Source organism: Euwallacea fornicatus, chromosome 7 (assembly GCF_040115645.1).
Source record: "Euwallacea fornicatus isolate EFF26 chromosome 7, ASM4011564v1, whole genome shotgun sequence".
Taxonomy (NCBI): Eukaryota; Metazoa; Arthropoda; class Insecta; order Coleoptera; family Curculionidae; genus Euwallacea; species Euwallacea fornicatus.
This window is the reverse complement of record NC_089547.1, coordinates 2,724,717-2,748,901: the sequence shown is the minus strand read 5'-3', so window position 1 is coordinate 2,748,901 and position 24,185 is coordinate 2,724,717. Positions and strand designations below refer to the sequence as shown.

At 34.6% G+C, this 24,185-nt stretch overlaps 3 protein-coding genes and 1 non-coding gene across 12 annotated transcripts; 1 reads left to right on the top strand and 3 right to left on the bottom strand.

The window, feature by feature from the left end:
• Positions 1-2,164: 2,164 nt before the first annotated feature.
• On the bottom strand, positions 2,165-15,403 carry LOC136339899 (pH-sensitive chloride channel 2-like). 3 transcript variants are annotated; one of them, XM_066283485.1, is made up of 10 exons: positions 14,993-15,403; positions 9,059-9,201; positions 8,763-9,007; positions 8,556-8,707; positions 8,335-8,498; positions 8,137-8,286; positions 3,837-3,992; positions 3,620-3,785; positions 3,367-3,559; positions 2,165-2,844 (listed from the first exon to the last, which is right to left on the bottom strand). In XM_066283485.1, the coding sequence occupies exons 1-10, from the start codon at positions 15,076-15,078 to the stop codon at positions 2,581-2,583; spliced, it is 1,719 nt and encodes a 572-aa protein (XP_066139582.1). In that variant the 5' UTR covers positions 15,079-15,403; the 3' UTR covers positions 2,165-2,580. The 3 variants fall into 3 exon arrangements, with proteins under 3 accessions (XP_066139582.1, XP_066139583.1, XP_066139584.1); XM_066283486.1 differs by having other exon boundaries at positions 8,559-8,707; positions 14,993-15,402; XM_066283487.1 differs by having other exon boundaries at positions 8,559-8,707; positions 8,775-9,007; positions 14,993-15,401.
• TRNAG-GCC (transfer RNA glycine (anticodon GCC)) lies at positions 4,081-4,151 on the bottom strand. Its single transcript has one exon. It is a non-coding gene; the product is annotated as a tRNA-Gly (tRNA).
• Positions 5,114-8,143, top strand: LOC136339908 (transmembrane protein 272-like). 5 transcript variants are annotated; one of them, XR_010732222.1, is made up of 8 exons: positions 5,126-5,385; positions 5,452-5,490; positions 5,548-5,775; positions 5,836-5,959; positions 6,022-6,128; positions 7,680-7,767; positions 7,822-7,917; positions 7,966-8,143. XR_010732222.1 is itself a non-coding variant. In XM_066283504.1 (5 exons), the coding sequence occupies exons 1-5, from the start codon at positions 5,277-5,279 to the stop codon at positions 6,032-6,034; spliced, it is 513 nt and encodes a 170-aa protein (XP_066139601.1). In that variant the 5' UTR covers positions 5,126-5,276; the 3' UTR covers positions 6,035-7,516. The 5 variants fall into 5 exon arrangements, 3 of the variants coding, with proteins under 3 accessions (XP_066139600.1, XP_066139601.1, XP_066139599.1); XR_010732221.1 differs by having other exon boundaries at positions 7,680-7,917; XM_066283504.1 differs by lacking the exons at positions 7,680-7,767; positions 7,822-7,917; positions 7,966-8,143 and having other exon boundaries at positions 6,022-7,516.
• Positions 15,404-16,872: 1,469 nt separating the features above from the next.
• On the bottom strand, positions 16,873-24,055 carry Dis3l2 (Dis3 like 3'-5' exoribonuclease 2). Of its 3 annotated transcripts, none has more exons than XM_066283670.1 (18): positions 24,023-24,055; positions 23,543-23,632; positions 22,474-22,676; positions 22,221-22,410; positions 21,985-22,160; positions 21,787-21,931; positions 21,499-21,725; positions 21,238-21,442; positions 21,054-21,181; positions 20,286-20,460; positions 19,767-19,944; positions 19,630-19,707; positions 19,346-19,567; positions 19,071-19,291; positions 18,817-19,014; positions 18,536-18,620; positions 18,309-18,459; positions 16,873-17,485 (listed from the first exon to the last, which is right to left on the bottom strand). In XM_066283670.1, exons 3-18 carry the CDS (start codon positions 22,549-22,551, stop codon positions 17,174-17,176), a joined length of 2,769 nt encoding a protein of 922 aa, XP_066139767.1. In that variant the 5' UTR covers positions 22,552-22,676; positions 23,543-23,632; positions 24,023-24,055; the 3' UTR covers positions 16,873-17,173. The 3 variants fall into 3 exon arrangements, with proteins under 3 accessions (XP_066139767.1, XP_066139768.1, XP_066139766.1); XM_066283671.1 differs by lacking the exon at positions 24,023-24,055 and adding an exon at positions 22,778-22,931 and having other exon boundaries at positions 23,543-23,658; XM_066283669.1 differs by lacking the exon at positions 24,023-24,055 and having other exon boundaries at positions 23,543-24,016.
• Positions 24,056-24,185: the final 130 nt, after the last annotated feature.

Genomic DNA, 24,185 nt, shown 5'->3' with positions numbered 1-24,185 from the left:
ATGCTACGCCCTGTACAAAGTGATTCACATTGATACACACAAACTTTTTTTCGCAATTTAAAGAGTTCAATTTTCTTAACTGAACCTCGTGTAAACCCACATTTAAAATATTCAAAGTCCATAAATCACAATAGCAAATTATTTCGGGTTAATTCAGGTTAGGTACATACTTGAGATTAGGAAACTCTTAAGTGAAAAATATCTTACGTAATAGGGAAAATAATGTAACGCCGGCTACAGCGTGAGATTGTACAATGCTGTGCAAGCAGCGAAATTGTGTAAGCAGCTCTTGGGTTTGTATGTGGCGGTGATGCCAAACAATCTTCAAAAAATTTTCCCTCCAATTTAAGCGGAAAAGCAAACACCATAACATACTGATATTTTTTAATATATATATATTTTTTTAGTTTCAAAGAAAAAATGTGCATACAAATTTATGTTTTTTCTTTAGTTAAAATTTTTTAAATGTGAGAGATTAACTTTTGAAAAAATCTTCCGATTAACACTGTCGATTAGCACCATTGCAACATTTTTTTTAATTTATAACAAATATTTACCAGATTTCTCGGTAATGAAGCAATGCTGGTGCCAGTAGGTGCGTGCTCACCTCAATATGAATAATCATAATCGTATTACTTACTCATTATTAACTTACTCACTTATTGCAAATTACACGCAAAGAACGTGTTAAAAAGAAATTGAATTAAGAATCCTAGAAGATTTGGAGAGCTTCTACATTGCAAAAAACAGATATAATTCTTTAGAAGAAATTTTACCTTCCTCATGTGATTAATAGTGATTCAGTGGTTAACGTCATTTTTAAAGCAATTAATGGATTAAAGTTTTAATCCATCATTACCCAGTTACCTACGTTCAAAGACGTGTTATACTACTGATTTTACGCAATTAGAACAGTCTTCGTCGTAAATTGACTAAAAACAAATTTGCATTGGGATAATAATTAGCTGGAATTTTATTATAGCATATTTTGTTTGTGTTTCGAAGATTTAAAGACAATACTAAAATATTAGCACTGAATATTAACAGCGTCTATGCCTTTTTTATGCCTTTTTTTATAAAGCGATAATCAAATTATTATCCTTTTGTTTGATATTTATTAAGCGCAAATTGATTGAGACTAATATGTCATGGGAACAGTATCTTTAATTATGCTTTCAGGGCTTTGATCCCAACGCAATCAAATAATGTGAATTTTAGATGAGTCCGTTCATTTAAATTTGTAAAATCGAGACATAAAATTATCTAAATGAAGGAAATTTGAATTTATTCATTTTTACATATTTTCTTTGTTCAGAAAACGACTCGCCCATAACTTCATTGCCACAATTAAGATTTTTTTTAATTATAAACCCTAAATCGTGATTTCACACAATTTTCGCCACTTTCACGTTTTTAACGTGTGTTTTGAAATTTCCAAAGTTTTCGATCTCTACCGCATCTAAAAATTCCTGAAAATTTTTACAACCGCATTATAAGTCATCTTTTAATTCTTACGAATTTTGAACGAGTGTGTGGTCTTTTCGGATTTTTGGACCTTTCAACAACTTTTCGAGACTCTTGGCAGACAGATTCTTTTGGACGATTTTTCTCAATTTTGTAAAATTGTAAATTACACAATCAAATGTGGCTGGTCAATTCTGAGTTTCTTCTATACTTTTTCAAATTAGCATTTTCGTTTGTCTAAAATCAGAAGCCTACAGTGAATCTTAAGGGTAGGCCACAATCACAAACTTACAGTTCGATTTTCCGGATTCTTGTCTACTTGCAATTTCCAAAATTTCAAAATCTGGTAATTTTTTTCCTATAAGGGATTGTACCGAGTGTCTTTAATAAAAGGAAGAAAAGTGCAGTTTCAGTCGATTCACTGGTGGGCCACGATTAACTTTATATCAAACTTCAAATTGGCACTCTTCTACGCCTTCAATCAAGATAGCACGTATTGTCGATTTTATATATGAAATTCCACTTTTGCAAATTTTTGAAAAATTGTGAACCTAAAGAAGTCCCAATTTTCGAGGTACTTTCGGTTAAAATCAATACGTACTTCATGATTCTGCAGCATCCAATATACGTAAATTTTCATAAAATTGTAATTCAAAATAGGTAATAGAAATGAAGAGGGCAAAGTAAAAAAAAAACAAGATAAGTAGAATTTTTTTATTAAAGCTGTTGTAGAAAATAATACATAAATTATCAGTTATCACTTAGGTTGTAAAAGCCTAGCATAAGCCATTACAAATGGCTCACTCAAACGTGTATGAAAGAGCTAGTACTACTGTTTTATCACATTTGAAATATGCATATCACTGGCAAAGAAGAAAAGTTCGCTTTATTCAGATTCTTGATTTGTTGGAAAACGAGATTCAATTACAAAATTGCCAAATTCATAATTTCAATATAGTTCGTAACTTAAAGTAGAAGATATCCAAAGTGTCTTTAATCTATACAAAGACACAATTTCTAAGTTCCCCATATGTATTAAATCCCAAAAATTAGAGATTTTCTCTTCCATACAATGGGCCAAATTACGGAAAAAATAAATAAAAAAACATTTTACCATCAAAAGGCATAAACAAAAGTCCAATAGAACAGATTAAAAATTATGAAACCTACAGGAAATGCTATTCTTGATTTCTTATCTATCCAATTGGCCACTTCATGTGGGGTCATGGTAGTCCAGCCTTGGTGGGTATGCCCGTTGGGTCTTCCTGGCCTTTCCGGCACTGGAATGGTAGTAACACTATCTTCGAGATCGATCAGTTCATCGCTACTACCGTTCGCTATTCTGATGGTGGGGACTGATTGGATTGAGGTGGGAAAAGACTGAAAAAAAGAAAATTGTCTTTTGAATCGTTCAGATTCTTCTTGGAAAGAGCAGAAATGCAAATTTCGTGTTAAGCTGCACTCCGTCGGGCCCTCTTTGAAAATTTGGCAAAATTTGGAAATATTTAGATTTTGAAAATTGAAAAAACAGCCGTTTCTTCTGTTAAAAATTTGATACTGCTGAAGGAACCATTTCAGAAAACGCCAAATTTCTCGTCCATTAATAGTCAGCTCGGGCCATTTGTATCAATCACCTTGGACCAGCATCTATAAACTGGGTTCTGCATCGCTCAAATTGGTTAACAGGGCCAGTCGTACTCAGACTGTGCAAAATATAAAAGACAGGCGTTTATCCTTTTGTGCTTCTGCTAATAACTACTAAACCTGGGCTATTTTAAAAAATTCCAAGCCCGGCCCTGCATCGTCTAAATTAAGAATTATTAATAAGTAAAAAGGTAATAAGACCATTAGATTTTGTTAAATTAGATAAAGATGAATTTGTCCGTTTAGGCGAGTACTTACATGCACAGTAAGATAATTATTCTGATAGTTCTGCTTCTCATTCTCACTCTTCTCCTCAAGACTAGTGCAAGACCTGCTTTTATGCAGACTATTAAAAGATCCCGCTCTTCTCACATGCTTTCTGGCTAAACTCGGTGTAACTGCCCCAATAAGAATGTGCTTGCTGCTGGGCTTCTTCATTTCAACCTGTTTCCTGTTGACCAAAACACGAAACATCAAAAATTAATGCAAAAAAACGTCCTTAAGTGCAAACCTTCGCCTCCAAATAACATTAACAAAAGCGAATTCCGCCATCGAACAAAATATAAAGGTGGAACAACCCAAGAACCAAACCTCGCTGGCCTTGATGTAGCTGACCTTTGGTAGGTTCTTCGTAAGGCCTCCGTTTAAGGTGATAAATGATAACATTGTGGAAGTGCCTAAAATGCAATGTGAATTTTAAGAGTAACGAAGGAGATTGTGTTAAGTACCTAAGACTGCTCTTGGAGCGCTTGCATCGGCTTGTAACCAGAAGGTGACCCATGAGGTGGCCACCAGAAACATGGAAGGTAGGAAGTAGTCCATTATGTAATAGCCGATTTCTCGGCGTAGCTTGAACTTGAAAGTTAAGGCACTGTAGTTGCCCGCTGGAAAAGAAAGGATCGTTAAGTCACAATGGAAAATAAATAATATAGCAATGAACAAGTTCGAAAATCGGTTTTGGAAAAAAAAAACTGCATCGGCCGGGAATCGAACCCGGATCGCCCGCGTGGCAGGCGAGCATTCTACCATTGAACCACCGATGCTTGTAACAAAAACCTTTCTACAGCAGGTATTGGGTTTCAGATATGGTCTAAAACATCAGCAACAAAATTTTAATTTTATGTAATTAGAATATTTATCAAAAAAAAATTCTATTAGGTACAGAAATCTCAAAGAAATGTTTGAAATATATTCATCTGTTGTTAGTCATAGGGTTTAATCAACACCGTCCATTGCATCCACCTCCTGCAAGTTTTTTTAAGGCCACCCGGTATAAAAGCGCATAAATTAACGATTATTTTTGGGCAATGTAAGTGCATACGTATATAGGTTGTACAAAGTGATATTTTCAGCGTTTTTTCCAAGAGCACGCAATAGTGGCTTTGTCGCACGCATTTGCGGGCTGAGAGTAAAACTTTCAAACGGCTAAGTTATAGAAACACTTACCAGCTCACCAAACTTACATAAATAGTAGGGTTTACATACATGGCCTGGTAAGAAAATATTGCACCTCACAGATGCGAGACACTGAACAAGCAAATAATTTCCTAAATTTTGTTATTAATTGTATTGTTTGATTTTTAAATACACTATAGTCAAGATAATTATGGTGGGTACATAAATGCTTTTTATAAAGCTTCGTTTTTTATAAGGCAATGAAGAGTGTGGCAAACATGTTGATTGCGTGTAAATATTAGTTTTTCTAATCTTTAGCAAATGCGCACAGCACTTTTTCAAAAATTCACATACAAAGTGATTTCTTTGGCCTGGAAAAAACTTATTAAATTTGTTGAAAACGGCCCTGGACTTTTTTTAACGCTGAATACAGTATCTTACTTATACACGATAAAGTACTCATTCACCAGAAAATATAAAAAAAAGCAAACTGGCACTACGAAGTTATTGTAAAAACCATTTTTCGACACAATGTGTAAAACTCCCTGTATAGTACCAATAAAAAATGCGAGTGACTTTTTAATGCTGATTCGATTTTCCTTTTGGCAATTTTGTTCCTTTATGGAAGTATATTCAGTTCCTCATGACTCACCCTGTATCAACTTCACTTTGACAAAGACCTCGATATGCCAGATTTTAGCCTGTTGACAAATATCGCTTTTTAAGCCATCAAATATTTTGAGAAATATTATTTTTGAGCTTAACAATTTCAAATGAGGAATACGCAAAAATTAACAGGGACTAAAGAAACCACTACTGTACCTGTCGAACTGAAACTCGAAGATCAGATAGACTCTGCCTGGAAAGCTTATTCTTTAGACGGTAGAACTCGACATTTTAGTTTATTCGATATTAACCCTACATGAATTACCCCATATTTTTGTCCAGCCCCTAAAGTACCCAACCCAATTCCCAATGACACCCTCGGTAAAATCCAACTTTCGTCTACCATCTATAGCATCTTTTAAATTTATTACGTTTTAGGTCTTCGCAGAGTATGCATAGTAATCAACCTGTTCATCCCAGTATCAAAAGTCATCTTCGGACTTCAGTACTTCAATTCCTGTCCAACCAACACCTGGCTCCCCATTTACATCATAGTGGGAGCTTTACTGCAGAGCTCTTTTCTCATCATGTTTGTTTACAAACCGTTGAGACATACTGCAGCTTTAGTTACTGTCGGCTTAATTGCGAGCTTGTGGATGATTATTGGTAGACAACACTGGTATTTGATTATTATTATTATTGCTTAACGGATTAATTAGTTTCTAGCTTCAATTAATATTATCGTAGAATGGAAGCCAAACTTCTTCCTGGGAGGGTGGAGGTACTGCAATAAGACCTTCTTCTATTACGCATTTTTCATATCCATTTCTGAGTACATCATATTGGCAGTGTTGGTTTTGTATATGTGCACATATTTTGCTTATACTAATCCTAAAGATACTGTATCTTCAGTGTGAGGGAATAACAGATGAAATAATTGAAGTAACCAATACCGGGTGTTCCTTAAGGTCGCGCTAATATTTCTGGGTGTGGTTTCTAAAGTTATTTTAATTAAGAAGGTAAGTAAAAAAGAAAAATTAATATGAACATACAAAGTGTCCGGAAATAACGGAAAAATATTTTGAAAGATGATTATAATGATTAAAATATTTTTTAAAGTTTCTATAAACATACTCAAAAAATTGCTCCTTAAACGGGCTAGAACTCCTCAATAGGGAAGTCTGAACATGTTTTTTTCGCAATATTTTCAAACTTAATTAGAGGTTGAATTGAGATGACCTGAGGCGGTTTACAACATTTGTTGTAAATAAGTGATAGATCTTTAACAATTTAAGTCTTGTTATCGCTGACTAATAAAAAAATATTTCTATTACAAGGATACCCCCAATGTTGTCCGTGCAATCCTACAACGGTTTTTAAAAACTCTTTCGTCCGGAAAACGGTCCATTCTAACGAGATGTATAAAGAAAACCTTTTTTACGTACAAATATTTACGATTCAGGAATTTGGATTCAAAAATTAAAAAACGTCACAAACAAAAAAGTTAGGGCAATATTTTCCTAGGACACGCCCTGTAAGTGACTATCCTGATAAAAACCTATAATTCTTAATACCAAAATAAAGTATATTAAACACAACTTTAGCACTAACCATTTTGAAAATATTGTGAAAAACCATCTTCAGAGTTCCCTCTTTAGAGGGTTCTAATCCCAGAAGAAGTCATTTTGGAGCATATTTATAAGAATGTTTTTGATATTTTAGTCTCTAGAATTACCTAATAAAATATTTCGATATTATTTCTGGACACCCTGCATGTCCGAAATGGACCAAAAACCCCGTATATTAATAAGAAAAGTAATTATATTGCTCAACCAGCAGTGTCCCTACATAAATGTCTTTTGATATTATGAAGACAAAAAATGGTTTGCCAGTAATATTTTTTGGAATTAGCCTGGTCAGTTCTTCATGAAAAAGGAATTTTATAATAAATTATAAAATATAGTTAATATAAAATAATAACTTATAATAAGCTCTTAAAATAAGCAACTTAATTACGATTATTTTTAATCTTTTAGTCAAAAAGAGTTGGTCTAACGATATAAATGTAAAAAACTTTTTTGGTATGGAATCAACCAGCCTAATCAGAAATAATATTGCCGCCAACAAAAATGTCAGTGGTGTAGTACACTTTTCGTAAATAATATCAAAAAACATGTATGCAAGGGCGCCACTGGTTGAGAAATAGAATTACTTTTTATATTAAAATGCAAAGTTTTATGTTCTATTAACACACATCAAAATTGAAAGTAATATATAAAGTATTTTCTGAGAACTTCAAACTTAAAAAAAAATCGCAGCCTGAAATATTGTCACGATATCAATTAACATTCTGTATAAATAAGTGTTGAATACACTTCGACTGACCTTAGATTATATTAAAATAACTATTTCAATATTTTCTTATTGTTTTTTTATATACATTTGAAATGCCGGTATCTCCAAAATGGGCTGAGCAATTGCTTAAAAAAAAACTCGACTAAGTCGTCCCGCTCATCTTCGTGAGCCGATTTCAAATCGACCGAAAAACTATCTTAAAAATTTCAATCCAGGGTGGCCCTAAGAATCCAGAACCTCAATTGAGGTGTTGTCCCCAGTACTGGCAGATAGGTAGATAAGATTTGACTTCGAAGGTAAAAAGTAAGTCATAAAAGTCTTTATTTTCAATGACTTCAACGAAGAAAATCTTCGAAGAACCGGACCAGTCTGATTTTGATGCTTCTGATGTATCTGATATAGACCTCCTCGTAGATTCCCGGTTGCAAGAAAGGCTCAGTGGAATGACAAGTGGTAATAACTTTCAAATAAATCTACTAAAAACTAATTACTAAATTTCAGAGGAGAGGACCAAGTACCTGGAAACAGTTCGATGGCACTTGAAGCGCAAAAACGAGGCTGAAGTCTTCACTCAAGGGACAATTATCCTTGTTGTTGTAACAATTTTGGCGATTTTATTGTATTTTTCATTATAAAATTTCTTCCTGCACAAAAAAAGGGATTTCGACTCACCTAAACCACCAGTAGAGAACGAGGCTGGAAGGGTAGAACTCTCCGTCCAAGACGAATCCAAGACAAACTCGGTGAGGTGCAAATTTCGCGCTATCTGCACTGGGTTCAGTTTAGCCCAATTCAGCTTCAAGTTGGTGGTATCATAAGACCCTTAAGGCACCGTTAAAATATACCAAAAATGCTATTTTAATGACTTACAACTAATCCAGGTGATGCCGCATATTTGATAGTCGAAAGGGAACTTTTTCAGATTCATCCAGCAGTAGAAGGTTAAGGTCATTCTATAGGAATACTTTACTTCCCCATCGGGTTTAATTTGAACGAATATGTCCTTTCCATCCAAGCCCATTACCGCAGACTCTCTGAAAGTCATAACAATTATGAATATTTGGCTAAAAGTATATTAGAGCTCCACTAACAACCTTTCATTCCTTACGGTGAGGTGGGGAATCCATATCTTGTTCCGCAAAGGCTCTTCCCCTTGTATGTTTCCCCTCTTGGGAGAAAATGTATCGTACTTCAAACGACTGTCTTTATATCCCAACTGCACCAAAATATACGACTTCATTTGCTATAAAACACCAGAAATCTGTATTCAAGCCTGAACCTAAACAGCCATTATTTACAGAACAACATACTTGTGCCTCTGAGGACTCAATGTGAGTGAGGTCAATCTGCATGTCCACTTCCAGGGGACTTGAAGTGGTCGGTTTTATCAGTCGGTCGTACCTGCAGGAATCGGTCAGTTTAGAGGTGAACTCTTCCTGGGTCAAATGGTCCATGTCACCCATTAGATGCAATGGGAGGCAGCTTACGTCTACAGGCCTTTTTGGAGTGGTGTGAATAGTAGTCCAAGTGGTTGAGTAAATTTCTGTGGGAGTGATTAGAAAAGAGTTTTTTTCCCGTTGAAGAGGAGTTTTACCATTCTCTGTAGATGCAACACTTGGACTGTAGTTCGGTTCTGGTGTTACAGGGATGGTGGTGTTCTGGTATTGTCTGGCAGCTGGGGAAACTGGTTGGTTGACAATGGGTGGTAGAGCTGTGATGGATACCGTCGTTAGCTGACTATAAGAATATTTTTTTACAAACAGACTAAAGTGATGAAAGCATAAAAATGTACAATTTCAATATAAACAACGAAGAAACCAAAACAAAGTTATTATTACTTATTTGTAAGTTCATAAACACGTCATTCACTGTGCGTTTAGACGTATTTTGAAGTAAGTGAACTACCTACTCATTTATAACGTCAGATTAACGTGTTTTATGTGACGTCCGTGAGACGTCACGAAAAATAAGTGATATTCACGTCGCATGGAGTTGAAGTGGATTAATTTATGTATGTGAGGTCTTAGAGGCTTAAAAACCATCTTGCTGGTTTTAAGATCCGATTCCAAAGCGAGTTTTTGTTAAATTTGGCCATATGTGATTCAAATAGATACCTTCTGCTGAACATTCGGATTAGGTACCCAAGCAACAAAACCATAAAACTAAACAAATTATTTATAGCTCAGATTAAATTCCGTTAGTACAAGTTTAAGTGGCACCATAAATTGTGAACTTCTAATTAGCTTTGGGTTTTTAATTTAGAGCACTCGCGTTGGCGAATAGGAACCAGATTTCAGCTAGGTACCAGATTTAAATTCAGTATGATTGGTCTTAAAATAAAATTAATCTCGGCTGTTTCGCTGGGTTACAGGTACTGAGTTCATTATGAGCTACTAATTCTAATCTGTAAAATTACATTCTTCCAAAAGTGACGATTGTATGGTATCACTCCCACTTCTGTGCAACTTACTTGCTAAATAACTACACTATTAATGAATCAATATTTACAATGAATTAACGTTGTTTTACGGCTCAATAGGTTCTGCAAACCTTGACTCGTTTAATCGGATTACAATACTTATCAGTGAGCCTACTATATGCCTAGCAGTAATTCGGTATCGTAAAAGTTTATAGAAACCATAGCAAAACCTTCCCATAGGGACCCATAGAGAACCCAAAGGTTTGAATAGATGGAATTTAGTGAATTTCCTAAATGTGAAGGGTCTCTTTTAGATGTAGTTGATATCCAAGGCACACGATCTTCCTGAAATTACAAAAAATACCTGTTGTAATTTGATCGAAACAACTCGAGAAGCTTTCAGGAAATCCTAGGAAACTCTTCAAAATTTCTCAAATTCTGCATATTTTATCTGTCGAATTGTGCGCAAATTCAGAATTTCAAGATTTCCTAACTTTTTGTATCTTTCGCCTATCGAATTGCAGGCTAATTGAATATTACAAAAATTTCCAAATTTTGCGTTTTTCGTCTGTCGAATTGCAGGCCAGTTCAGATTGTCAAAATTTCTCAACTTACTGCAGATTTTCTTCTTTTGAACGCAGGCCAATTCAGAGTTTACGATTTCTCGAATTCTTTATATTACGTGGTTTTGATTTCAAAGTTGGATTATCCAACATCAGAAATTTGCGATATCAAGGCAGAAAAGTTTTAGTCAGTACGCCAAGATAGTTTCCCTTCTTGTAATTAATTCACAAGGTGGAATTACAAATATTCTAAGTCCGTATTTCCATCATGGAAAATTTCGACGCACAGTTCTGCAGAATTGCAGATCAATTATTCTGAATTATTTTTCTGGTTTGCTGAATAATACTGTACATCCCTGGATTAGAAACACGTCTAACATCGCTGACGGTGATAATCGCGATAGTGCAAATCAATAACCCGATGAAGCATTAAATCCCATTGCTTCGGTAATTATTGTTTGCTTAAAAAAGCACTAGCAGCTATTGTTTCAGTTTCAACGGCATCCTCAAATGCATTTAAAATTGTGAATAGATCATTAGGTAGAATGAGGAAGGTGCTAATGAACGGCTAGAAAAGAAAGCGCTTCGATGGGCGGTAAATCCATTTATTATCAATTCGAATAATTGACACTTTGATTTGTTGTCTAATGAAATTTATTACTGTTTACTGACGATTAGTCGATAATAATCCAAACAAAACCCCATTATTTTCGAACAATGCCATTACAATTAACTGTATCGTGGGACATCTTTAATCGAATTATCAAGTCGATTATTTGCAGTAAGGATCAATTTGGACAAATAATGACGAGAAGCGGTTTACTTAAAAAATCAAACATGTCAATCGGTATTCATGAAAGAAAATATTCAGGAAAGCATGGGGGAAATAATTCCGACGGTTTTTTCCCGTGAGGATCACTACTGACATTTTTAACATTTTACTTCGTGATAGTTGCACATACTTGATTTTTATTATATGGCGATGCGTGACGGTTTTGTGAATGTGATTTTAAATTTCACTGAATTATTCGGCAAGCGAGTCATCTGTAGTGACAACCAAATTTAGGCTATTAAGGCATTCATCTATTCGTAGCTTTATAGCTCAATGGTTGCATGGCAGAGTTAAATGAAAACTCTAAAAGGGCCGAAAAAAAATCACTCGGTGAATCACGTGTCGTAAATTTATAGCAAAATTACTTTTGAGACGTAGAAGGCCTAGCAACAGTCGTGACGTAAAAACAAATGAAGTTCTTCGGAAAGTAACAGTACCAAAATGGCCACTTCACTAAAGTATGGCGCAAGAGTGTGACAGAGTTTTGTTATTCGCTTTTGGCAAAGTGAAGGAGTAAAATTCATTTATTTTCACCGTAGAATGAAGTTACTGCATGGAAATTCACGTCTGTCCCTCCAGCAAGTGCATGGGTGGAGCAACAACTCCAAAAACGAGGTGAGTTCCGTACTTGCTTCTCCCCGACCTGGTCCAGCAAATCGTCTCATCACGACTGCGTCGATTTCAGCAGTTGAAGTGTTAGTAAAAGAAATAAGTTTTAAGGGTGGAAGAATATCGTTTTTAAGGTTTTTATTTAATTCCCCTTTGCATCTCCAAATTTCTACATTTTTATTTTTTATTTAAATTTTGCCCTTACACTACCGTAAAGCTCCGTAAAAATGTTGAGGTCAATGAGCCATAAGAAAGGCAAATGTTCATTTGAATACAAAGTAGTTGAATTGGGGATTCTGGAAAGTAGAGGAGTAGGGAGAGGGGTTCTGTTTTTTTTTTTAATGAAATGGAGAGCACGGAGGTACCATCGATACTTGAACCCGAACTAACCTTCCTCTAAAAACCTGCCCCGTTGCTCATCGTCTCGATTTCCTATTCAGAAATCACTGAGAGGAGAGAACCTTAACTAACTGAGATCGATAGAGACTTCTAACCCGAATTAACTTTCCACTAAACACCTTACCCATCTTCATCGTTTGCGTTTCTCATTCTAACCTGAACTAACTGAAATCGACAAAATGCTTTAACTCATCCTAACCTCCTAATAAACGCTCTTTTCCATGTTCACCCCTTGGATAACCGATTTCAAAATCGTCGAGAAGAGAGACCTTGAACTAAATGAGATCAATAGAGAACTCTAACTCGAACTAACGTTTTACTAAACAAATCTCCCGCCTTTGCCCTCTGAAATTCCCATTCTGGAATTACCTTAAGTCTTGATATTAACCCAAGGGACTTTAATTATATATTAAATTAGGATTAAATAAATTTGCTCAGTTTTAAAGGTGAGGTGCCCCTAAGTCCCTGCTTCAGATGGCACGCCCTTCAAGTTCTTCCCAATAAAGATGTGAATATATATATATTTTATTATTTGGTTATGCAATGTTCAGGCATTGCTGAATTACAAAGTTTTTTTCGAATGTTTTGAGACCTTTTCTCGGGTCAAAATTCAGATCGATTTTATTATAATTTGAAGAGTCCTATAGCATTAGGTGTGTCTTTCTTCCTCCATGGCAGAGTTCCTCTTGAGGTCATCACAACCTTCATAATAAAACCTTTCCAAATGCATCATTTTATGAGAACAGCGATCATGTCGTACTTTTCATAAACAACTCTAATCAGCATCGTTTTCAATATATTTGTAATGGGTTCAGCATTTATAGGTTCTACTTATACCTGGTTTTAAAAACTCATGAAATCTGATCCTTTGATACCTCAAATTGCCACTTTTCATTTATGGTACGCAATTATTGACCCGAACTAACCACCTGTATCTATTTAAATAAATTTACAATTATCTGTGCTGACTTATGGTTAAGAAGAAAACCCACATATCGCTTAAACCACAAAATGAGGGGCAAAGAAGTCTCTTGGAAGCAGCTGAATAACGTTGCTCATAATTGAAAAAATCATTATTATCATGCAAGAGAATTAATATAATATGTAATAGCCCCACCTTATTTATTGTGAATTGGATTTCCTGAAAATCAGGTCTTTAAGGAAAACACACGGAGCAAACATTATCATCATACACAAATTCATGATGGAAGCTTTTGAGAAATACCTTGACAAAAGCGGAATTGCCAGAGAGATTAAATGTGATTGTTAATTAATTGCTTATATGTTTATGAACTTACTTGAACATACATGAACGACTAATAAAATGCATATTTTGTTAACCATGAGACTCGCTATTTCAATTGAAATAGGTAGGAATGAATTATTATTTTCAAAATGTTCGCTTTTTTATTGCTTTTATTGGAACAATATCAAGAAAACCCATTTACAAATTAGATTAGATCATTTTAATTAGTTCAGGTTATTCTCTTTGTGGTTATGGGAAAATCCATTGTTAGTAATCTTGACGATTTTAGACCAGATCAAAATCAATTTTGATCTTTCTCTCTGCAAATGTTAGTACATCTCTAGTTTGGGTATAATGGAAGTGTTAGTTTGGCAGAAGTTTTCGGATGATAATCTAGAGCCAAATTTAGTCATAAACGAATAAGCATATTTCGTCTCTTTTGAGTTTTACAAAAATTACATTAAGTTACAACAAATTACATTTTCTAAAAATTATATGCTCAACATTCAAGGAACGTGCGTCTCTGACTGAATTCAACACAAAATGGCGCAAATTTGAAGTGGGCAGGGTAAATGCATAACTATTCTTACACAAAAAAACAACCCAATTTAATTCATCTAATTATAACAAATTAAAAAAATCAATTAAAAACGTTTTAAAAAATATTTGTGTGCTATAGACAGAAGACATTAGGCACGCCTCTGCGTTAAATGAAAATGGAATAGTAAACAGATGAATCAAACGAAACTGATTATTAGGTAAAGAAATGGTAGATTTTGACACTAAATAACGCCCTGTATAAAATAATCTTAATTTTGCGACAACATATTCTTTAATATCTGAGTAATATCTGCAAAATGTTTTGAACATTTTACCCCCAAACAACACGTTGAAGATCTACGAGTAGTATCGGCCTCATCAGCGGGTGAGGGGGAAGAGAACGGGTCGGCGAATTTTCTTAGGGGTAACGAGGAGGTGATAAAAAATTCTGCCAGACTTGTCAAGACCTATTTCATCAAAACTTCGAGAAACTCTTGAAAATACCCGGGGCATTTTTTGAGAATTTTATTCGATTGCTAAACTGAATAGAAAAATAAATACTGAATAAAACTGAAAACAGAAAATGGGCGGATAGAGAATTAGCTCATTTATAGATTAACTTTAGAAGAAACACGAAGGGTTTCTGGCTAACTATTAACTCTTAAGCTGAATTAACCTCAGATCAACGTTATTTGTTACTCAGGTAAAGTGAGCTTAAGAAATGGACTATTAAGAAACCTCGATGCTTTTCTAATATTTATCTTTCCTAGATTTTTTGCTAACCTGATTTACCCGCACGGAAAGGAGAGCTAACTCAAACTGACTTTAGAAAGCAATGTTCGCAATTTTACACCCAATTTATGTAATCTTCTATATTTTTAATTTAAAATTTAGTGTGGTAATTAATTCTTTGTACTTACCCATATACCGGAGGTGAAATATTACAAAAAACACCAAAAATCACCACCGTAAAAACCACTGTCCTGACCACCGGCACTGAGACCATGATAAACAGACCTCGTTGTGGCCGGTGATGCGAGAACGGCAATTAAACGCGACTTTCAATATTAATTATTAAAAACAAATTACGTACTCGTCACAACTAAAAAAAAATTACTGCTAATTCGACGGTTAAAGGTGTTCCTCAGAGATTGACAATAATTTAAATTACGGCAAATTTGTATTCTTTTTTTTAAGAATTTTGCAGTCGCCGAGAGTGCTCCGGGCCTACTATTGGGCCCTCGCGGCCGGAACCCGGACTCTTATTGCGGTAGCTGACGGTGGCGTCAGACGATTGTTTAAACAATATTTGGCGTGATTGTTTTTAGCCAAATAGCAGTCATGAACAGAGATAAAATGCCGCCACTTTATGGTTCACAAGCCGAGAGTGGTGGTAGATGCATGAATTTGTTTGCTCTAGCTTGGAATAGCACGCTAGGCGGGACAAAGTTTCCAATGTGCTACTTATTTTCCCGCTATAAGACGGTTAATGAAAACAATTGAAAAAAAAACTAATTAACCAAAATAATAACATTTAAGCAGAAAATTGTTATTTTTCACTTCCTTTTATTTTCACAACTCGTAATCGTAGAAAAAGCATGGCATACCACGTGCATAAAATGATAATTTCCTGACAGACTAGCCTAGCCAAATGGGTAGCATTTCGTGAGGTACTATTATATCCCGAAAAACCAGTGGCGTATCAACTCGAAATTTAACCGGACACTCAAACGAGTAAATAATCCGAACGGTAGTTTAGAAAAGAATGCGATTTATATTTTTTATCGGTATTTAATGCGTTTAAGCTGCTTTTAAACGACAAAAAATGACTTTCCAATTTTATTTTATCATTGCTATTTACAGTTTCCTCCTTGACACACTGTATAGAGATAAGCACAGGCCATTTCGAGTTACAGTTTCATATAGGACTTTATAGTAGTATCTCGATTGAAAGAAAAAATTAGTATTCAACGGAAGATTAAAAATCGCATAATTTAATGATACAGTTTAGCCAATTTGGCAATAACCGTACTTGAACTAGCACTAGACCATGGACCCAAAATAAGCAACGAAATTAATATACTTGTCTCTTTTGGATTCTATTGGCCATGCTTTAATCTGACTGGATGAAAATGCTGTGACTGAATGAATTTTTTTAGATAAATATATGTTAGATGGTCAAATCTGGTATCACAAATTAAATTTTGTTGTACTTTTGTCCCTATAAAAATGTACTCCTTTTCAAAGGTTCTAGGCACAATTTTTTCATATAGCACAGACCTAGGTATGGCTAAAATCTAAATTTAAAACATCTACAAATATTGATTAATAGGAAACAGTCATGATCTCATTATAATCTACTAATTAGACTGACGCAGGTAAGTACAAAACGGTGAATCTAGTGTTAAGTAGGCACTTACGTTTATTTACAACATATGCAAATATTTGTACTCCCTATTAAAATGCGGAAATTTCTTAACAGTTTCTTTCAGTCTCTTGAGACCTCTCTATCTTTGGCACGGTTTTATTCAAATTAGCCCACTTATCTTCGAATTGCCAGCCATTGACTAAAGCAAAAGCAAACTCCGACCTATAAGTAACCGAAGACAAAAAACTAAATAAACACCGTTTTAAAGATTTCAGGGATATTATTAAATTGTTTCTAGATTTCTGGTAAATGTTAAAATACCAAGTTCTTTTATTAATCGTTAAAATCAATAAATTAAAATAATATGAGAGTAAAGCTGTTTCAGAAATCGTTTAGAGTTTTGATCGAAGGTTTCACAAAAAATGCAAAAAATAAAATTTTGAAAATTCATTTAATAAAATCCATACAATTTAGCATAAAATACAATTTATTACACTACCATACAATATCAAAAGGTATTTTTAAATTTTGATAGGACTCAATCATTCAATTTTCTCCCGAAAAGTCCCTCGTCGATACAGCAAGCAAATTATACAATAGAAAATAAGGACGTAAAGACAGAAACATAGCACAACGAGTGGGAAAAACAATCTACACATCTCATACATATTTTAAACCGTCATTTCCCAAGTACTTTTTTAATTTCCTTCACCTTCATTACAAACTATAAAAATCAGTTAGTAGACTGATCATTAAGAGCACCTACATCATTGTCACTGCTTTCATTTTTATGGAAAATTTCAGTACGTATGGGTCTAAGAAGGGTCGCTTCCAATTTATAGGAATCGGGAACTCGTTTCAATGACACTTTGAGTATAGTAAACATTTCTACCGTCAATTTATAAGTCTGTGCGATTTCCTCCGTCTTTGGGAATTCAATAATTAGACGAAGTATTTTTTTTTCATGCTCTGAAGTGGGTTTTGTCACACTAGAGCTGGAGGGTACGATGTTTTCAATGGTCCACGTTGGATTGTCTTCGCATTTCTGAAATTAAATTTGTGTGGGGCAAAAAGCATGCAGTCCATGGACGTTCAATTATTAAAAACTCTATTACATATCGCGGGTGACGTTTTGATCTTAACTCCAAATATCCCAAGAATAGAGATTCATGGAGGCTTTTGTGAAGTATACCCTTTTTGCATAAAATATGTTGGGAAATAAATCAATTTATTGGCCTTAAAAATTTTCTAATACTAGATTTTGTTCAATTGCTGTCATTACAAAATAAAAGCAAATAAATTAGCCCCGAAACCCAAAAAAACAATAATTTTTGGATTAATTAAGAAGTTAGTTAAATCGTATTTTATCCTCGTAGGTTCTATGAACATACTCTTCGTTAATTGTCCTAAAAGACCACCAACGACGTGCGAAATTGGCTCTAATGATATTTCTAGGTGATTTACGCATGTTGCTAAATCCCAAGATTCTATTTAGACAATTAGGAAGAAAAGGACATTAGAACTAAATGCACTTAATGATCTACAAGCAGGCAATGCGAAAAGAATCATTGCTCAATCTATAAATAAGGTCCGATGAAAGGCTGATGAGATGTTTCGTCGGAGGCACGTGATTTTACCGGCTTAATGTTAGTAGGTCAACGCGATTATCCGCATGGAGGTCAAAGTTAAAAGGAATTGCTCTTTAATGAAGAATGCGGTCAATGAACTTTTTTTGAATTGTTATCGTCGTTGGGACCAAAATTATAACAATATTTTCAAAACAGTATCAATAATTGCTTCAGTTTTCTAGTTCTATTACTGACAGTTTTTTTTTATCCATGATTTCTTAAGCAAAACATCACTTTTACCTTTGCGTAGATTCGAACCACGCTGCCAGTTTTCAGGACTATAGCATCAAAGGACCGATCTTTGATGTCAACCACAATGCAGTTCTGGATATAAGGTTGATTTTTCTCTATGTAATGTGCAAGGTACAGATTACTGCTAGCTTCGCCTGCCCTAGAATTCATCGTAAGGGAAAAAAATTGAGAAGGAATGGAGATCTGACCAATGCCTAGACCCTGTTTTACCTTACCTTTTAGCATTGTATTTTTGTCTGTTGCAATTAGCGGCTATCGAGCTCACATAGTCTAAATCCCATTTAGGTTTCGGAGCGTAGCCTGAAAGATCAGGAAAAATGTGTATGTTTCCATTACGGTAAAATCTCAGATTGAGGAAAACTTTGGCCAAATTAAACGAAAGTGTTCGCTCCAATGACATAAAAAAATGTAAAAACCCCTCTAATTATTGATTTTTTAAATTACATCTCTCTAAAGAAAAACATGGTCACCATGTCAATACTTCTTTCAAACTTACCTAAACTAGCCGCCAAGAGTCTATGTACCATAATATCAGCATACCTCCTAATTGGAGAAGTAAAATGTGTATAAATCGGCACACTTAAAGCGTAATGATTGAATTTCTCCTCATTATCCATGGAACCTGCACAAAAGTATCGGGCTCGTGCCATGGGTTTAGCAAAAATATGGTTCAAAACTATCTGACGACACATCCCTAAAATCGCCCTCAATTACGTTTCATTCCATTGCAAAGAAAGGCAAAATTTTAACCTTGATAGTCATTGGTGATATATTTTTTTAAACTGGAATGTATGCCGCCACTTGACGAAATATCCACGTAATAATCAAAATGTTCCAATGTTCTCTGAGCCTCGACTAACATCGTGTACTTTGGCGGTTCGTGACAACGAAGAAACGCTATGTCCGGGAAAGATTCGTTGATCTTTTTGGCTACTGAGATATTTGCCAACAGCATAAATTCCTCGATAAGTCTGAAGGGCATTGAGAAGCAATATTCAAATATCAAAATTAGAAAAAAAAAATACCTGTGACACTCCTTGTTTTCGTAAACGATGAAATCTGTGGGTTCCCCATTGTATGGGTTTAGGTTGAAAAGCAGCTTAATTTGGTCAATTCTTAATGAGCCAGATTTAACTCTGGCCTCTCTCAAATTTACGGCAATATTTTGGAGAATATTCACTGTTTTGCTTAAATCCCGAACACTAAATCCATTGTGAATTCGAGGCAGCTCCTCTTTCTTAAATTCTCTGTTAATGGCAGATGGTATAACAAATTACACCTAAAGCGATGGTACTAATTTAAGACCTACTTGGATGGATCCTCGATCATTTGTTGGGCGTGCTCGTAAGCTAATTGAGCGCAAGAATTTAAAACTGTGCGCACAAACCTAAAACCAGCAATTTGGAGTCTTAAACCGACTTTGTTTAAATTTTTTTTGTTTGGTACCTAGTGTTGAAGATCTCTCCTTTTAAATTCATTTCCCAAAAAACTGAGAAAGCTAATTTATCCTCGCCTGGCAATAAAGAGCAATGCAGACAAAGTTCCAGAGGAAGCATGTGGTATACTGTGTCAACTAAGTAGATGGTGGTAGCTTTTTGGGACACGATCTGGTCCAGGGGCGTGTCTAATTAAATTTAGGGAAAATGTATTGAAGTGCAGTGTTACGCATTGAAATTGAAACAATGATATTTGAAGGCGATCCAACAATCAGTTTTAAGCCCGCCTGTTCTAGTATAAGGATATATTCCTTATAGCAGGAAAAATTATAACAATTTTTTAAATTAAAAACATAGTTATTATTTAATAAGGCGAAAAAGTAGCCCATTTACTGCCGGAGCGTTATTCTTAGCTGTGTCAACGACTAAGGTATGGAGAGCGCCGAGGCAGCAAAATTGCATTTTCGCCGACTAAAACATATAATTGTTTCGCCGACTGATAATAATACACCCTTTACAACATGCTTACCCTCTGCTAAATAATAACTAGCATCTGAAATATGAACACCAATCTCATAATTCCCATTTGAAAGCTCTTTTACTGAAACCGCATCGTCCAAATCACGAGCAGTCAAAGGATCTATTGTAAAAACACACTCTTTCCTTATATCTTCTCTATTTTTTAATTCCTCTTTTGGTATAAACTAGAAGAGGATAAACGGTTTGAAAATTTTAATTTCAAACACAAACTGTGCATTAACAAGTACAAGAATTCTTAGTCCCATTTGAGCTACGTTTTAAGAATAATTTATTTGATCTTAATGCGTGTGGCAGCAATGGAAAATTTGTCACACTTTTGAAATCCGATTTACAGAAATTACTTAAAGAACAAGTCAGTCAGAGCGAATAATTCTGTTTTGAACTATCTAGAATTAGTACAACCGAATTTCCATGAAACCACTTTAACAAGCACTATAATGTACCATTTACTACATTAGAGCACACCCGAAACGCATAAAATCATTATGGACAAACTATCTTTTATAGTAAACTACACCATAGTATTAAAAATTTAAGAGAAACCAATTTACAAAGGCTTTAAAAAAACTACTACTCAAGGGGAAATATGTGACTTAATTAACTAAACACTGACATCATTGAAAACTAAATTTGAGAACAACTTTACCAATTATGTATTTTAATAATTGGGAGAAGGATGCAAAAGACGATTTGAGATGACAAAAAATCTCAACTCATTACTTATTGTGTCCACAATCAACCACAACTTTATACTTACTTTTGTTTTTGGAAGAAACTCAACCATATCTGAAGTATATGGAGTTACGTCCAAACAAAACTCCTTCAATATTGACAAAGTTTCGACTTTCAAATCACCAGCCAATCCCAGGGTGTCCGTAATAATTCCTAACATAACGAAAAAAATAAATACCTATTTCTCATATGAAATTCAAGAGCATTACCCACAGCCTTGTCAGGCTGACTCCACTCTAAGAGTCGCGCCATGTATAAAATATTTGAGTGAGCTTTAGGGTCTCGTCTAAAAGCGAGCGGAGAAGCAACCTCTGGTATTCTCATACAAGGCATGCGTTTATCTCTGGGATAAAACAAAGAATAACCACATTTCCCAGATGGTTTTAAATTTCCTACAGTGGTACGTGGATGTATCTATTAACAACAATCACATTAAGTAGTTCATCCAATAATCGAGAACCGTTAATTACTTTATCAAGAATATCGACTACAATAGCAGTCTGTTTTCCCTCTTGCCACTCCTCTTTTGGCTTTAATTGAAGCAGGACTTGGTCCCCTTCCAATGCCCTATTTCTATCAGCAACGGAAGTCAGGAAATAATCGGGTAAAGATGAATCACAGTTGCTCACATAAGATTCTTGACTGTTCTTAGGGTTGATTCTGATAAAACCTTTAATTAATTCTCCGCTGTGATGTCCTTATAAAATATTGGGTGTTAAATGAGTATTTTTAAGTAATAAAAAGAAGAAAAGTATTACCAAGTTTTGCCATATCAGCAGTAAAACTGCCAGGAAAAGATTCCTGGGCCTCTTTGGCCAATTTCCTTTCACGTTTAGGTCTTTTATGTTTCTCTTTTTTGGGAGTTTTTAACTTCCCTGGACTATCACTAGTGTTTTGAATCACCTTAAATGAAAAAATGATCTCAATTGAAATTTTACCATGTTTTACCAACATACTTCGACACTGCTATCTTCTGAAACAAGGACAGAATGGTTTATTTCACTTTCGCACTGACCTCTCTCAGTCGTTCTTCCCCACGTTTCCCTCTCTGTTTTTGGATGCACTATCGTTTTTTGTGTGAACACAGTATTGTTAAAATATTTTCTGCTTTTATACTTTTGAGTCCCTGCAGCTGGAAAATTTTCTCAATAACGCCTGAGGACATACACAAATGAAGACTTTTAAAACCTACCCAAAGTTAAATCTTTTAATGCAGAGCTCAGTTGTTGCAAATGCGTCTCGAAAACGCACGTTTTCGCTGATCCAAGAAAAGATTTTAAATTAATATATATATATTTTTTATTCCTTTTTCTAAAGACTTTGCCGTTCCCTGTTTTGTTCATAGGTGTGATATTGCAAGTAAACTTTAAAGCTGATTTTCCCTGAAATATTTTTCTTTATAATGAAATAAAATTTTTATAATCACATTATGACGTGAATTAAACCTCTTTATTGGCTGAAGTATCTTCTTTTTTTGAAGCTAACAAATTGGCTAGCTGATCATAATGACAGATTTGACTCATTGTAATTAACTTTTGTTTAGATATTCTGGGACTGGCGTACGGCGTAGATTCACATGAGACTGAATTTGAATGGTTTAGTTGGGATTTGTATCTCCTCTTCCTGCGTCTATTCTTTTTTGCAGAATCTAAGCATAAAAAAACCAATGTAAACAGGGATATTGCCTGTTTTTTACCTGTTATCCAATATTGATAAGACTTGTACTATGCAATTTAAATGTTCTCTTACAGTAAATTTGGAGAGTTTTGATAGTGAGAAGAGCATATTTTACATTAGCACAGTTGTATTTAGAGTATGGTGTTTGTATTTGGGGCAGCTACTCAAAACAGTTCTTTCAGTCTATGTTTCATCAGATACCTTGTTGGGTGGCACTGTGTGATTCCTACAGCAAAATGTTTGTAGATTAAAGGTTGCTGACTTTAATATGAATTTTTTTCTTCAAATTGACGTGTTTGATTCACAATAGGTTGTGGGAAACTGTCCTCAACAAGGTCGACTAGGAATCTCAACAAAGTATCTTTGCCAATAACTAAATCTAGAGTAGTAAGAAATTTCATTGTTTATTGATAAAACAACACTTCTAAAAATCTCCCATTAAATTTTTGCCTACTATGTCGTGGTCCACAAATAAGCATGGATTTTTGAGATTTTTAGAAAGGGAGTTAAGCTGTAAGCTATTTAAAGACCCCTTTTAAACTATTGTGTATTTTATTACTTTGGTTTTGTCAGTGAGTTTTATGTCCTGGATAACACAGGGGCAGATTATAAAATTCTATTTTCCACTGATGCCTACCTGGTGTTTGATATGATTTATCTAATCTTTCATTTAATATATTGAAAAATAATCTCTGTGTATAACATTCACAAACATATATTTTCAAATTTCTTATTTGTAAAATTTAGGGCAAAACTAATAAAATAAATATAATATTTATATAAAATAAAGCTAACTAATAATAAAATGCAATAAGAAATGTGAAGTTATGCAAATACCTGTCAATGAACTATTATCCAAATCAAGAGTTTCTTTTCGTCTACTTTGGACAGGCTTATTGCTCACAGGTGCATAAGGGCTTCTAGAGGCTGAAAATACAGGGGTTTTTGACAAAATTAATGGGCCTGAACTTGCATTGACATTTAAGGATAGAGGCTGAGGATTACCCAAGAAAGCCACCCTTTCTTGGCTCTTTTTCATGGTTATAGAGTCACTTGTTATATCGCTCAATATTTCACAATATGACTTCCTTCACCACTAGAGAAAAACGGAGACAAAAGCAATTGAAAATACGACAACAAACGTTTTATATATCCCAGCGGATTAAAATTGACGAGGCAGTGAAATGTATAATCAGATAGCAATATCTGTAGGGATCGGGAAGTGATTTAAAATTAAAAATGGTACTTAAAATTTTAAATTTTTTGTAAAGTTCAGTTTTTTATTATTTTTGGATTTAAAAAAAAGTGAAACATAACCTCAAAATTTGGATGTTGTCACTGTGACACTTGGTACTTGATTGACATTATTTACTGACAGTTGACAATAAATATCATGTAGATTAACTTAATAATCCCAAAGTATCGATATGGATGACAAATTAACGTATCGATACTTTCACTGCACGATTGGAGTAATTTA